This window comes from Enhydra lutris, unplaced genomic scaffold, assembly GCF_002288905.1.
Source record: "Enhydra lutris kenyoni isolate GAN:26980312 unplaced genomic scaffold, ASM228890v2 scaffoldscaffold2, whole genome shotgun sequence".
Lineage (NCBI taxonomy): Eukaryota > Metazoa > Chordata > Mammalia > Carnivora > Mustelidae > Enhydra > Enhydra lutris.
Genome location: NW_019154086.1, coordinates 42340490 through 42353296, shown reverse-complemented (window position 1 = coordinate 42353296; position 12807 = coordinate 42340490). Strand labels below are relative to the sequence as shown.

Here is a 12807-nt window from a genome sequence, read left to right as displayed (position 1 = left end):
CCAGGAGTGCAAGAGGGTTCCTTTTTCTCCACATCCTTGCCAACACTTCCTTTCCCTTGTGTTTTTGATTTTTGCCATTCTGACAAGTGCGATGTGATACCTCATTGTAGTTTTGATTTGCATTTCCCTGATAATGAGTGATGTTGAGCATCTTTTCATGTATCTGTTGGTCATCTGGATGCCTTCTTTGGAGAAATGTCTGTTCATGTCTTCTGCCTATTTTTTTAAATTGGATTATTTGTTTTTTGAGTATTAAGTTGTATCAGTTCTTCATATATTTTGGATACTAACTCTTTATTGGATATATCATTTGCAAATATCTTCTCCCACTCAGTAGGTTACCTTTAAGTTTTGTTGCTTATTAGAAAATAAATACTATTAGCTCCAATATCACTAAACCCTGAACCAAATATAAACCTAGCTGGCAAAGCCCATGGGGCTCCTAGCCTCAGATCTCTAGTTGTTACTTGATCACCATCTCTACTGTAGGTTGGAGATAAACACTACCAAGAAAACTCAAAATTGATGTGGATCTGGATTCATATTGGGGCTAGTCTAGGAGAATTATTAGTCTAGTAGAATTGTTAGTTTTTGTCCTAAAAACTGCCCTCCTATAACTCTGTGATTGTTATACTTCCACTCCAAAACCCTTCTGGATTTCTCCAATATCACAGTAATACCAGACCCAGCCACATGCAAAAGCCTACTCTGTGCAGTGCACCACGCTAAGCTCTATTCTCTATTTTCTTTCCACTCTATCAGTGTGTTAAACTATAGTATGAATCAGAATCACACAGAGGGACTGTTAAAACACAGACTGCTTTGGGGTGCCTTGGTGGCACAGTCTGTTGGATGTCTGACTCTTGGTTTCAGCTCAAGTCATGATCCCAGAGTCATGGGATTGAGCTCAACATCAGGCTCTGTGCTTAGTGAAGGGTCTGCTTGAGATTCTCCCTGTGCTCCTCCCACTCATGACCTCTCTCTCTCAAATAAATATTTAAAAAAATATAGGATCCTACTGTCTCTGACAGGGTCCTGCTGCTAGAGTTTGTGATTCAGTAGGTCTGATGTCAGCCTTGAGAATTTCCTTTCTAACAATTCCCCAGATGATGCTGATGCTGGTTGTCTGCAGTCCACACTTTAAGAACTATTACATTTCATGATTGGGAAGACAGCAAGAGTCACTCAAATGGGCTGGTTCCAAGATTTGACATTTCATAGCTATACACCCTAGGGCAAGTTTTCCTTACCTAGAAATGAAGTAATATCTAGCTTATATGGTTTCAACAGAATACAATATATAAAGTTCCAAACAGCTTCACATATAAGGAATATCCCACACTCTCCCCAGTCCAAACTCTAAAGACTTCCCCCCCTTAACTGGATTTCAGCATTATGTTACTCTGATTTCACTGTTACTTCCATATGCCTTCTATCAGTACATACTACTATATTTTTCCTCTATCCTAACAAACTTCTAACCTATTTCTCATTTATTCCACATTAAACATCTGGTTGTTAACACTAGATCTCTTTTCCAGCAGAGCTTAGCCTCCTTAATAGCTACTCTATATTAACATTTGTACCTCATCTCCCACGGGTTATGTAAGTGAATACCACCTTATTTCTACATTACATACTAAAACAGCTCAGTTTTTCCCTAAGCAAAACGATCTTCTGCTTTTTTTTTTTTTTTTTTAAGTTGTTTTTTGTTTGGTTGGTTGGTTTTAGGTTGGTTGGTTTTGGGGGGAGGTTTGTAAATGTGTTCCGTTTGTTGGTTAGTTGGCTGGTTTGTTTTCCTACTTGGGATACCCCCTCATCCACCTCTTACTTGTGAAAAGATTTGGCTGACAGATCCTCATTTCTATAAAAAAATATGTAAGTAAATAAAAAAGGCAGGCCTTTCACACTCAGTTTACTAGTTCTACTAAAGTCCCCAGGTTTCCTCTGATCATTTATCAATGAGATACTCTTTTGGAGGTCAGTCTTCTAAAAAACATTTTTATACTTTTATATTCCCAAACTCCTCTAAAACAAACAACAGTAAGAACAACTCTCAATAATGGGAGAGAAAAGCTATTCTCCTCACAGCCATGTTTCTAATTCTCTATAGACAAAGAAACAGATTATGACAGACACACCCATTACAGAAAAAAATCCTTCAAAGTAAGTGAAAAACATTACTGTCAAATCTGTTATGCTGTGCTTATATATGACCCCTCAAAAGAAACATATATATATATATATAAAACCATATTTTTATGTTCTTTTATATAATGTGTTTATATAAAGCATTATCAAATATGAAGAAATTATTATCTAAGTGGCACAGTATTAATAAGGTCAAAGTATACACGTAAGACAATCAACTATATACACGAACTCAATAACTATGTAACCAAATTTCAACTCCCTTGTGTGGATTGCAGATTGTGGTGGTGGTATTGTTACTGTTATGAAAAAATGTACTTTAGTCATATATTCTAACATCTTCATGAATTAAAAGATATACCGTACCTTCACAGTATAATTGAAGTATTTGGCAGACTGCATAAATCGATGGAATCCATCACTTTCTTTCGTTGCTACAGTTATGACTAATAATTTACCTGCAAAGACAGAAGGGCTTACATAAGATGGTTTAACCAAGAGTTTAAATGATCCCATTTTACAACCTACAATAGTAATTAGAGTCCTCACTAAACCTACCCGCCTACCTCCTGTTAGTTTTTGTAACTCTTAAAAGCCACAGCAACATTGACATCACAGTCAGTACATCGTTTTTTTAACAAATAAAGGAAACCAAATCAGTGCTGCTCTAGTAAATACACAGATTTTAGTCACCATTTTATAAAGGATGATGATTATTTTCTACCCAACATAAAACCACTTCTTAGTAGGAGTAGGTAGATTTAAGAAATCATTTCAAAATATCCATAAAAGCTATTAAGGAGAATCTTTATCAGGAAAAGGCACACAGGAAAATATACAAAGGAAGCAAGTACATTAGCAGATATCAAAAGTGCTGGGACATTTCTTTTAACCATAGGACATGGAAGGACCCATGGACTAAGAAAGCAAAAATTAACATCTTTTCAACATTCTAGGCACTGAGCTGTATTGTTTGATTCTCACTTGCCTGTTACCAATAACCAAAAATCCACAAATTTATAAATGTCTTCTAAGTAAAAGGCCATTATTGGAAATAGCATTAATGCATTAAAGAATTTAATTAGAGGGGTGCCTGAGTGGCTCAGTGGGTTAAAGCCTCTGCCTTCAGCTCAGATCATGATCCCAGGGTCCTGGGATCGAGCCCCGCGTCGGGGGGTCTCTGTTCAGCAGGGAGCCTGCTTCCCCCTCTCTCTCTGCCTGCCTCTCTGCCCGCTTGTGATCTCTGTCTGTCCAATAAATAAATAAAATCTAAAAAAAAAAAAAGAATTTAATTAGAAATAATTCCACATAAATCTAAATAATTTTCCATCAAATTTTTTAAATAAATAAAACAATATAATATATAGGTGCAATACATATAAAGAAATAGCAGATTCAAACATCCATTAGTCAACCAAAAAAAGAAAACATTTCCATAGAGATAAATATCAATATTCTTAGGGTTTTTTTTCCTGGAAAAAGGTGTATCTCACATAATTTTCACCATTATGAGAAAAAAAAATTCAAGGAAAAATAAGTTATTTTCATAAAGCTGTCAGTGCCCAAATGAATATATTTTAAGAGTACTTTTTAAACTAACCATTCTTTTTTAAAAAACAAAATTTCATTTGTAAAGTTTCAAAGAGGGCTTAACTGGTTGAAAAAATGTGATATACTACCATTCACAATGAATTTTGAAAGAGAATACCAGATTTTTTGTAAATATTTTATACATAAATCGTAAGAATTATCCATAAGCTTAGATTTTGGTCAGATGGATTTTTGATACTTACTATTTTCAGTATGAAATTTACAGCAAGGATTTCAACATCCTTAATAGGAAAAGTAATGTTGGCCAGACCACTGAGTAGACAGAAATGTAACCAAATCCAATGACTCAGAAGGCAAAATTAAAAATGTGTAGTCTGACTATGTCTGGCAATCTTTTGCCAAATAAGGACTACTGTTGTTTTACTATTGTTTCTAATTACAAAACAAAAACACCAAAAACAAATAATGAATTAGTAATTTTGTTAAAGAAAGTTATGTTTAATAGCATTACATATAAACATGTTTCCTCTGACCTGTTATTCAGTATCATTGCTATGATGAGAAGTAAATCTTACTCAACCGGGAGCAATAAAAGAAAGTGTTGACATGTACCACTCATAAGTTTTCACCAATCAATTCAAGAGTCTAATTGGTCACCATTTATGAAGTATCCTATCAAAACTTTAACATAAATTTGATACACACTTGATTTCACAATTGACTAAGGAATCAGTGGCAAAAGGGAAAAAGAATGGAAGGGAAACTAATATAGTATATTAATAGAATTAAGAGATAATTCAACCAAAGTAAACCATGGAGTTTAGCTGGGTTCTAATTTGAAAAACTAACTGCAGAAAGGTATTTTTGAGAAAATTAGGGAAATCTGAACACTAATTGGATATTTGTTGTCTAGGAAATTACTGTTACTTTTTTATTGTGCTAATAGCATTGATTTTTTTAAAAGTCCTCATAATTTCGAGACACATATTAAGTATTTACCCAATGAAATAATATACAGTATTTACAGTTTGTTTTAAAATTGTCTGAGGTTGAGAAGAGGCAATGAAGGAGGAGGATAAAGATTAAATAAGACTGGCCATATGTGATGACTGTTAAAACTGGATTCTTTTGTATATGTTTGGAAATTCCTACAATTAAAGAGAGTTCAAATTTATACACAATCCCTAATCTTCCAATCAGAAAAATTACAGAAAAATATTCAACATGAAACTCTTAACCATTTAAATAAGTAAAAACAAGGATGAAACAGCAGAAATAGTCTAACCCAAAAAATTGTAATTTAATAAACTACTATTAGTACTTCACTCAATTCATGCACCACAACCAAAATGATAATGTGAGATGATGGAGGAAGGAAATTTCATATATTCATATTCATATATTCATATATATGAATATTCATATGCTTGAATAAGGGGCACCCATCAACCATTACCGAAACCAATCTATAATGGTGTCAAAGAAAAGGCAAATGGAAGTTTAACTGTGACCAAATGTAACCTCTATTGCCACGGTCTGGTCCTATCATAAAATAGATTAATACCATTTGCATGAGGAAGAAACACATAATGCATCTATAAAGTGTGGCAGATTAGAACCACCATTTATCAATGAAAATTCACACCATGGCAAAAGACAAACAAACAAAAACTTCTGTAATCATCTTTACAATCCCCCAAATGCCTGTCATTCTAGTAAGATTTAGTAAATATGAAGTGGCAAAATATATAGCTCTCTATAAAAATTCAGATGAATATCAGAATTTCTCAAGAAACCAAGAAGTCAGTTTATCTAGAAATGCCATCAGTACGCTATATTCTCTCTTACTAATGCAGTTCTGGAGGCAGGAGAAATACATTGTTAAAGAGGCGTTCTTTCTCCAAATAGTTGTTGCTATAAAAGCAGAATTTATCAATATTTAGTGCTGACCTAATTTTTCTTTTCAAAAGCAAACCATAGGTTTTAAAGAGAAAGTTTTGGGATAATATACCATCTCCAAATGCTAAATCAGCACATAAAAGTCATCTGAAATTCAATGTCTTAATGACAGTCATCACATTAATTAACTCAGCATTAGCCCTGCTGTTTTTGATCCTACTATGGAAGGATAAATTTATCTTTCCAAGAAACTTTCTCTGCTCAAAGTCAAACCAGTCCTCAATTTTTAAAATTTGCAGATAGCAAGAAAAATAATTCTAAAACAGGAACTATGAGTATACTATTCTCTCTGCAACTAACTCACTTTATGACCAGATATGTCCTTTATCAATGACTCTAAACCTTCTACTGAAAGAACATATCGTATCTTCTTAGTAATGGTTAGCATAGTGCAGAGACTAGCAAGCTTTCATGGTGAAAGGCCTAAAAGCAAATATTTTAGGTTTTGTGGACCATATATAATCTCTGTTGTGATTCTTCTTTATATTTATTCTTTTTTTAAAAGGTTTTTTTTTTTAAGATTTTATTTATTTATTTGACAGATAGAGATCACAAGTAGGCAGAGAGGCAGGCAGAGAGAGAGAGAGGAGGAAGCAGGCTCCCTGCTGAGCAGAGAGCCTGATGCGGGGCTCGATCCCAGGACCCTGGGACCATGACCGAGCCGAAGGCAGAGGCTTTAACCCACTGAGCCACCCAGGCACCCCTTTTAAAATGCTTTAAAAAAATTTTTTTAATTATTAATTTTTTTGGCTCTCTTTACAAAAACAGTGGGTCAGATTTGACCTAAGAATCATAGTTTGCCACTGGGGTTGCCCAAATGAATCTTAAGACAAATACTTGGGTTCGAATCCCAGCTCTTCCATTTATTTGTTAGAAATTGGTCAGCTCTGTGTGTCTCCAACTATGCCTCATCTATAATGTATGTGTAATAATAGCACCTCCTGCCTGATAGGTTTGTTGTGAGAATTAGATTAGTTAATATACACAAAGTGGCTGACACTGTGAAGTCTACATACATCTACATAGATAGTATCCTCTTATTTCTACTCAACAAATGCATGGATAAGGTAGGTTTTAGTTGTGCAAATCTCAGCAGGTTATAACTCCACCTCTAACCAGGGTTACACACTCAAGAATCTGATATCCCTTCCAACTCTCAAGATTTTATGGTGCTAGTAATGATTGAAACACACAAACACAGAAACCCAACCTCTGTAAAAACAGTTTAGCTTGAAGCTATTTATTCAAATAGTTCAGCAAGAAAATGCAGATATGACTTCTCAAATATTTACATTTCTCCCCATCTCCAAGGAGGCTATAACACTAACTCAAATTATGGCCATCAGTAACCCAGGCTTCTGCAACAGTCTCCTAAACCCACTTAACCCACATCAGTCATAGCTCTACAAAGCAGCCAGAGTGATCTTTTCAAAACACTCACTGCTAAACACCCTTAAATGGCTTTCCATTGCTCTTAGGATGGTGCCTAAGTGTGGTCTTTGACAGTGGCCCTCTCCAATGTCATCCACTACCGCTCTCTCCTTTTCTTCTCTCTGTTCCAACTGCCCTGGCTGTTTTTGACCCTCCAACAACACCTACTCCTTCCCACCTAAAGAGAAGAGCCTATACAACATCATTATCTAATTCCCCTCCTGACCTCTTGATAGAGTCACTCCCTATTGAAATTTCAGATTCTCACAATAGGCTATTTCCTTAGGGAGACTGTCCCTGACTGCCTCACTTTCAAGGCACTTACCACAAATTGTGTATTAATATTCACAATTATTATTTGAGATTAAAGTCTTTCCCCCCAGCTAGACTATAAATGTCTTACAGGATGTCTTTTTCTCAACACTACACCTCTAAGTTATATCAGTGTTCAGCATATAGTAGGTTCTTAATAAACATTTGTTGAGTGAGTAGATTTAGGGACAAGTAAATCTATGCTTCATATGTATGTGTATATAAAATAATGTGTTCTCAACAAAAGCCCTATGTCATTAGCTTTATTATCTCCAACTCACAGATGAAGAAAGTAAGGTTTAAATAAGTTAAACAATTTCACTAAGGTCAACCAACATATTACTTGCAAAGCCAGGAATAGAACTTCAGTTATTTCTCAAAGTACATTTCTTTTCGTTGTTTCACATGGACTTATTTGCTAGTGAGAAGTTAAGAGACTAGATACAAACTTTGAGTTTTACTACATGTGTAGAAAAGAGAGAACGTGGCAAGCCTGAAGCTTCTATTCTTAGAAAGACCTGCATACAGGGTTGGTCCTTAGCTGCCATCTGGAAAACTGGATATAGGGAGGGTTCCCACCATTCCCAATAGGAATGGTTCACTGTGCCTAAAGTGTAGAAACAATGTACTTATGCTGAACAACTGCTTTCCTTCTAGGAGCTTGGAATTTTGATACAGAGCTTGCCTATATGACCAGCCCCCACTAAAAACCTTGGGCACTGAGTCTCAAATGAGCTTTCCTGATGAATAACATTTCACATGTGCTGTCACCGTTAGTTGTTAGGGGAATTAAGCAAATCCTGTGTGACGCCACTGGGAAAGGACGGTTGGAAGCTGCATCTGATTTCCCTGGATTGGCTCATGTGCCTTTTCCCTTTATTGATTTTGCTTAATATCCTTTCACAATAATAAATCACAACAATAAGTATGACTTAAATGCTACATCCTCTTAGTCCTCCTAATGAATGGTTGAATCTGGGGATGGATGGCCTTGAGGATGCCAGACCCAACATGCTTCTAATGACAAGCAGCAAGTCTTCATCTGAAAAAAGACATTATAGGCCTAATTGGTTATGTGCCTGATAAAGGGATAGGTATTAGGTTTAGGGGTCAAAGGTCACACTACAGAGACAGAAAAGACTCCAGACTCCAAAGAAGAAGTATTTGGTACATAAGACAATCACACTCTGTTCTTTTGCCAAGAGTCATTTTATTTCATTTTTATTATTTCTTTTTAGGATTTCTTTATTTGACAGAGCAAGAGAGAGCACGGGGGAGGGGGGCGCGTGCAGGGGCAGAGGGAGAGGGAGAAGTAGGCTCCCTGCTGACTGAGCAGGGAGCCCAATGAGGGGTTGGATCCCAGGATCCTGGGATCATGATCTGAGCCAAAGACAGATGCTTAATCCTCTGAATCACCCAGGTGCTCCAGAGTCATTTTATTTTAATGTAAATTGTGACCTCATAAATAATGTAGCAGAGTCTACTTCTTTTACACAGGAGGAAAAAAGACCTAAAGAGAAAACACTTGTTCAGGATCCTGCAACTCAGTGGTAACCAATCTAGGACTGGACTTCAAGATTCTCAGTTATTAAAAAAACATGGTTTTCCTAGGTCCTATTGAACAATTTTGTTGCTTTCTTAAGTACTGTGTCACCCAAACACTATGATAATTAAACCAAAGCTACAGTGTATAGGTAGCAAAGAAATCGTATTCTGTGAAATTCTTGAAAAAAAAAAAAAAAACAAAACAAAAGAATAATGCCTCAAAAACAACTAATATCAAAAATTACAACAAAGAAAAAAACTGAAAAGGGGTATGTCAGACATCAAAGAATTCCTTAGGATTTTTGTAGGAAAGGGTGGGAAAAAAAGGGAACACTTAAAAAAAAGTAAAAATAAACTTTCAACCACTAATGCTACATAGGGAACAGCTTCACACATTCGCATTCTTAATGGATGCCTGAGCTTCCACAGCCTACTCTGGACAATGTACAGCTCTACAGCAAATCAGGAGATATCTCGTGGGGTAGAGGGGAAGGGCAGTATGTAGGGTGACCTATCACTCCAGTCAGCTCTGAACTAAGAAAGTTCCCAGAGCATGGGGATTTCCGTTCTAAAATTTGTAAAGTCCTGGGGCACCTGGATGGCGGGATGGATTAAGCATCTGCCTTGGGCTCAAGTCACGATCCCAGGGTCCTGGGATAGAGCTCTCCCCGCCCCCCACCCCCCCAATCTGGCTCTTTGCTCAGCAGGAAGTCTGCTTCTCCCTCCGACTGCCATTCCCCCTGCTGTGCTCATGCGCACACCCGCGCGTGTGCGCGCGCTCGCTCTCTCTCTCTCTCTCTCTCTCTCTCTCTCCCTCTCTCTGCCAAATAAATAAATAAAATCTTTAAAACACACACACACAATTAAGACAAGACAAAACAAAACAAAAAACAAAAACAAAAACACAGCTTGGAAAGTCCTGAGCAAATCAGGATGATTTGATCCCTATGGCATTATGTGCAGTGGGATTAGAGAAGGTGAATATTGCCTGTTACGTATAAAAGACTGAATGACAAATGGTCCAGGAGCCAAATGGTAGGATAGCATCACGTTAAGGATAAACACTTCTAGAACCAGAAGTTTAACCAACACCAGATATCAAGTGAAGCAGGACCAGAGTAAGACCACCAGAGGCATTAGGCACCTAAAAGGTCAAAATCGACAAAGACCACCTGTCTCCCTCATAAGTATTTCAAACCATAATATACATTTCTAAACTTTTTTTTTCAAGTAAAAACTTGTACATACACTAAATATCACCTTTTTAAAAAATGTTTTCTAATTTTCTTTAAGGGGGCCCATTTTTCCTGATAGTATATACCCATGTTTAGTTTATTAGGTAACCTAGTAGTGAATGAAAGACAAATTTCAAGACACAGACAAAAGAGATATTTAATATTATTCCTGATAATTCCTAGCAGCTAGTTGCTTTCACAGTGCTATGAGAGGTTAAAGGCATTTAAGAACAGCATTCAAACAGATAATTATATTACAAAAAACATCAATTTTAGCATATGTGTAGTCAGTAAAACTTGAGTAACTATTAGGATAACATTGGAATTTTAGAATGAGGTGAAATTTTTAATATCAAAAATTGTGTGCTCCTCTATAACCATATTAATCATAGCAACCATTGAGAAAATTATAAAAAAACATTGATATAGATATTTAATAAATTTAAATAAATTTATACTTAAATTTCTCTTCACTTAATCACAAAAGTATTCACATACTCTAGAAAAACATTAATATGAACAATATAATCTATTCAAAATGTGTAAAAACAACAACAACAACAACAAACTTTAAGAACTCCAATTCAGTAATTCTCTTTGGTAATACCCAATACCCCACCATCCTTCACAATAAATATCCGTGACCTAAATTTTAAGAATTCAACCTAAAGGTGATAGATAAGAAGAAAATTAAAGGAGACCCACTCCTCTACAGCCATCCCCATCCCCTTCCAGAAACATGGAGATAAAAATGCAAGGACCTGATTGCAGCCAAAAACTATACACTGAGTTCCAACAAATTTGTTTCTGGAGTTTAGAAGGGGAAACTAAATTTTAAACACCAGGAATGATCACAGTAAGGGGGGCTTTGATCAGGGTAAACAAAACATGACTTTAAAAAATGAAAGGATAAAAAGTACCCTACAGGCTTTATCAGAATAAAAACTCAAAAATGAGCCAATATATGAGACAGCTGGCCAAAACAAAAAAACAAAAAAGCTATCTTGACAAGAGGGGTGAGGATCCCTCTGTAATCAGTGCAGCCCATGCATGAAAAATTTTGAGATGTCTGGCATGCTACACTGAGGAAAATTTTGACAAATATGGAGTTTGACCATCATGGTTAGAGGTCTGACAATTATTTCATATACTGAATAGTTGAGAGATTGAGAATTTTTCTACCTGAAAAAAAAAATCCAACATCTCCTTACCTTATCACATTTGAAAAGAAAAAAATAGACTTCCTCTATTTTATTTTAAAGAAGATAACTGGCTGGGGAAGAATTAATGGAGAGAAGGCAGATTATTATATCAATATTGTCTTAGTCCATTCAGGCTGCTATAACAAAACACCACAGACCCTGTAGTCTATAAACAACAGAAATTTGTTTCTCACAGTTCTACAGGATGAAAGTCCAAGATTACCTCACCAGTATGGTGACAGCCCTCTTCCTGGTTTACAGACAGCACCCTCTCCCTGTGTCTTCACATGGTGAAAAGGGCTAAGGTCTCTTTGGAGCCTCTTTTATAAGAGTACTAACCATATTCATGAGGTCTCTACCCTTGTGACTCAAGCACCTCCCAAAGACCCCATCTTCTAATACTATCACCTTTGGGAGTTAGGTTTTCGACATAGGAACATTGGCAGGGGGGGAGGCACAAACATTCAGGCCATAGCAAATACAAAGTATGATTAAAAGGATCCAGGATGAATGGACTGTCTTGGAAATGCAGTGTTTCCTATCTTTATAAACATTAATACAAAGAGGAGAAGTCCATTTTCCAGGATTTTTGACTTGGGGGGTACATTTGATTCATTCAAAATAAGAAATTTGTACCTTGGTTATAATTTTAATGTCAATGGGAAAAGGTGCTGCCCCCTTCACGGACAGAACAGATTTTAATCTGTAGAATTCCAAGGGTTCAAAGGTTACAGCAACCTCCAAAATAGAAAGATGTAACAATAATGAGAACGTCCATTGAGTGGACTGGGGCAACCCATCTGCTAGCCAAATGCTTTAGCAGAGACTATGAATTGTCTGCCAAAAATCTGGTCCCAAGGTTATGTAGTTTATTCAAACAAATTTGATTTATTGCTGTTTATTCCACATTTTACATAGGCACTAAAAATATTTCCCAGAGTCATAAGCCAAGGGCATCAACTGCAAACTTAACAACCAGTATAAAACAGCAGAGGCTAAGATAACATATTCCTGCTAATTCAACTACAATGAAAAGAAGATCTGCCCTTGGGCAGGTGTCAACTTGAGATGGACTTGTGGCTAAGCAAGCCACACTCTGAGAGAAAGTTGGAAGGATGAAGTGTCTGATCCAAAATGGCCTTACTCCTCCATAATGGAAAAAGAAAAGTCATCATGAAGTCCGCCTAACCTAAAGGAATAAAAATAAATGAATCTGGGATGCAAAATTAAAAGCACACCTAATAAAGTATAGAGTGGCTGAAATGGAAACAAGAAAAAAGTCATAACTTTCATTCCTCATCTTCAAGTATAAACATTTGCTTCCTCTACTCCACATTGCCATGAACACATTATAAATACATTTTTTCAAAGAGGGTATTTTCCATTGTATCCATCTTGCACAAAATGAATACATTTAATCT

At 36.2% G+C, this 12807-nt stretch overlaps 1 protein-coding gene across 2 annotated transcripts in view; it reads right to left on the bottom strand.

The window, feature by feature from the left end:
* Positions 1-12807, bottom strand: part of LOC111148521 (procollagen-lysine,2-oxoglutarate 5-dioxygenase 2) — a 96976-nt gene that overhangs the window by 51653 nt on the left and 32516 nt on the right. For both annotated transcript variants that reach the window (XM_022505145.1, XM_022505154.1), the window contains exon 2: positions 2518-2609. In XM_022505145.1, the coding sequence (XP_022360853.1) occupies positions 2518-2609 (92 nt within the window). The remainder of the gene's footprint in view (positions 1-2517; positions 2610-12807) is intronic.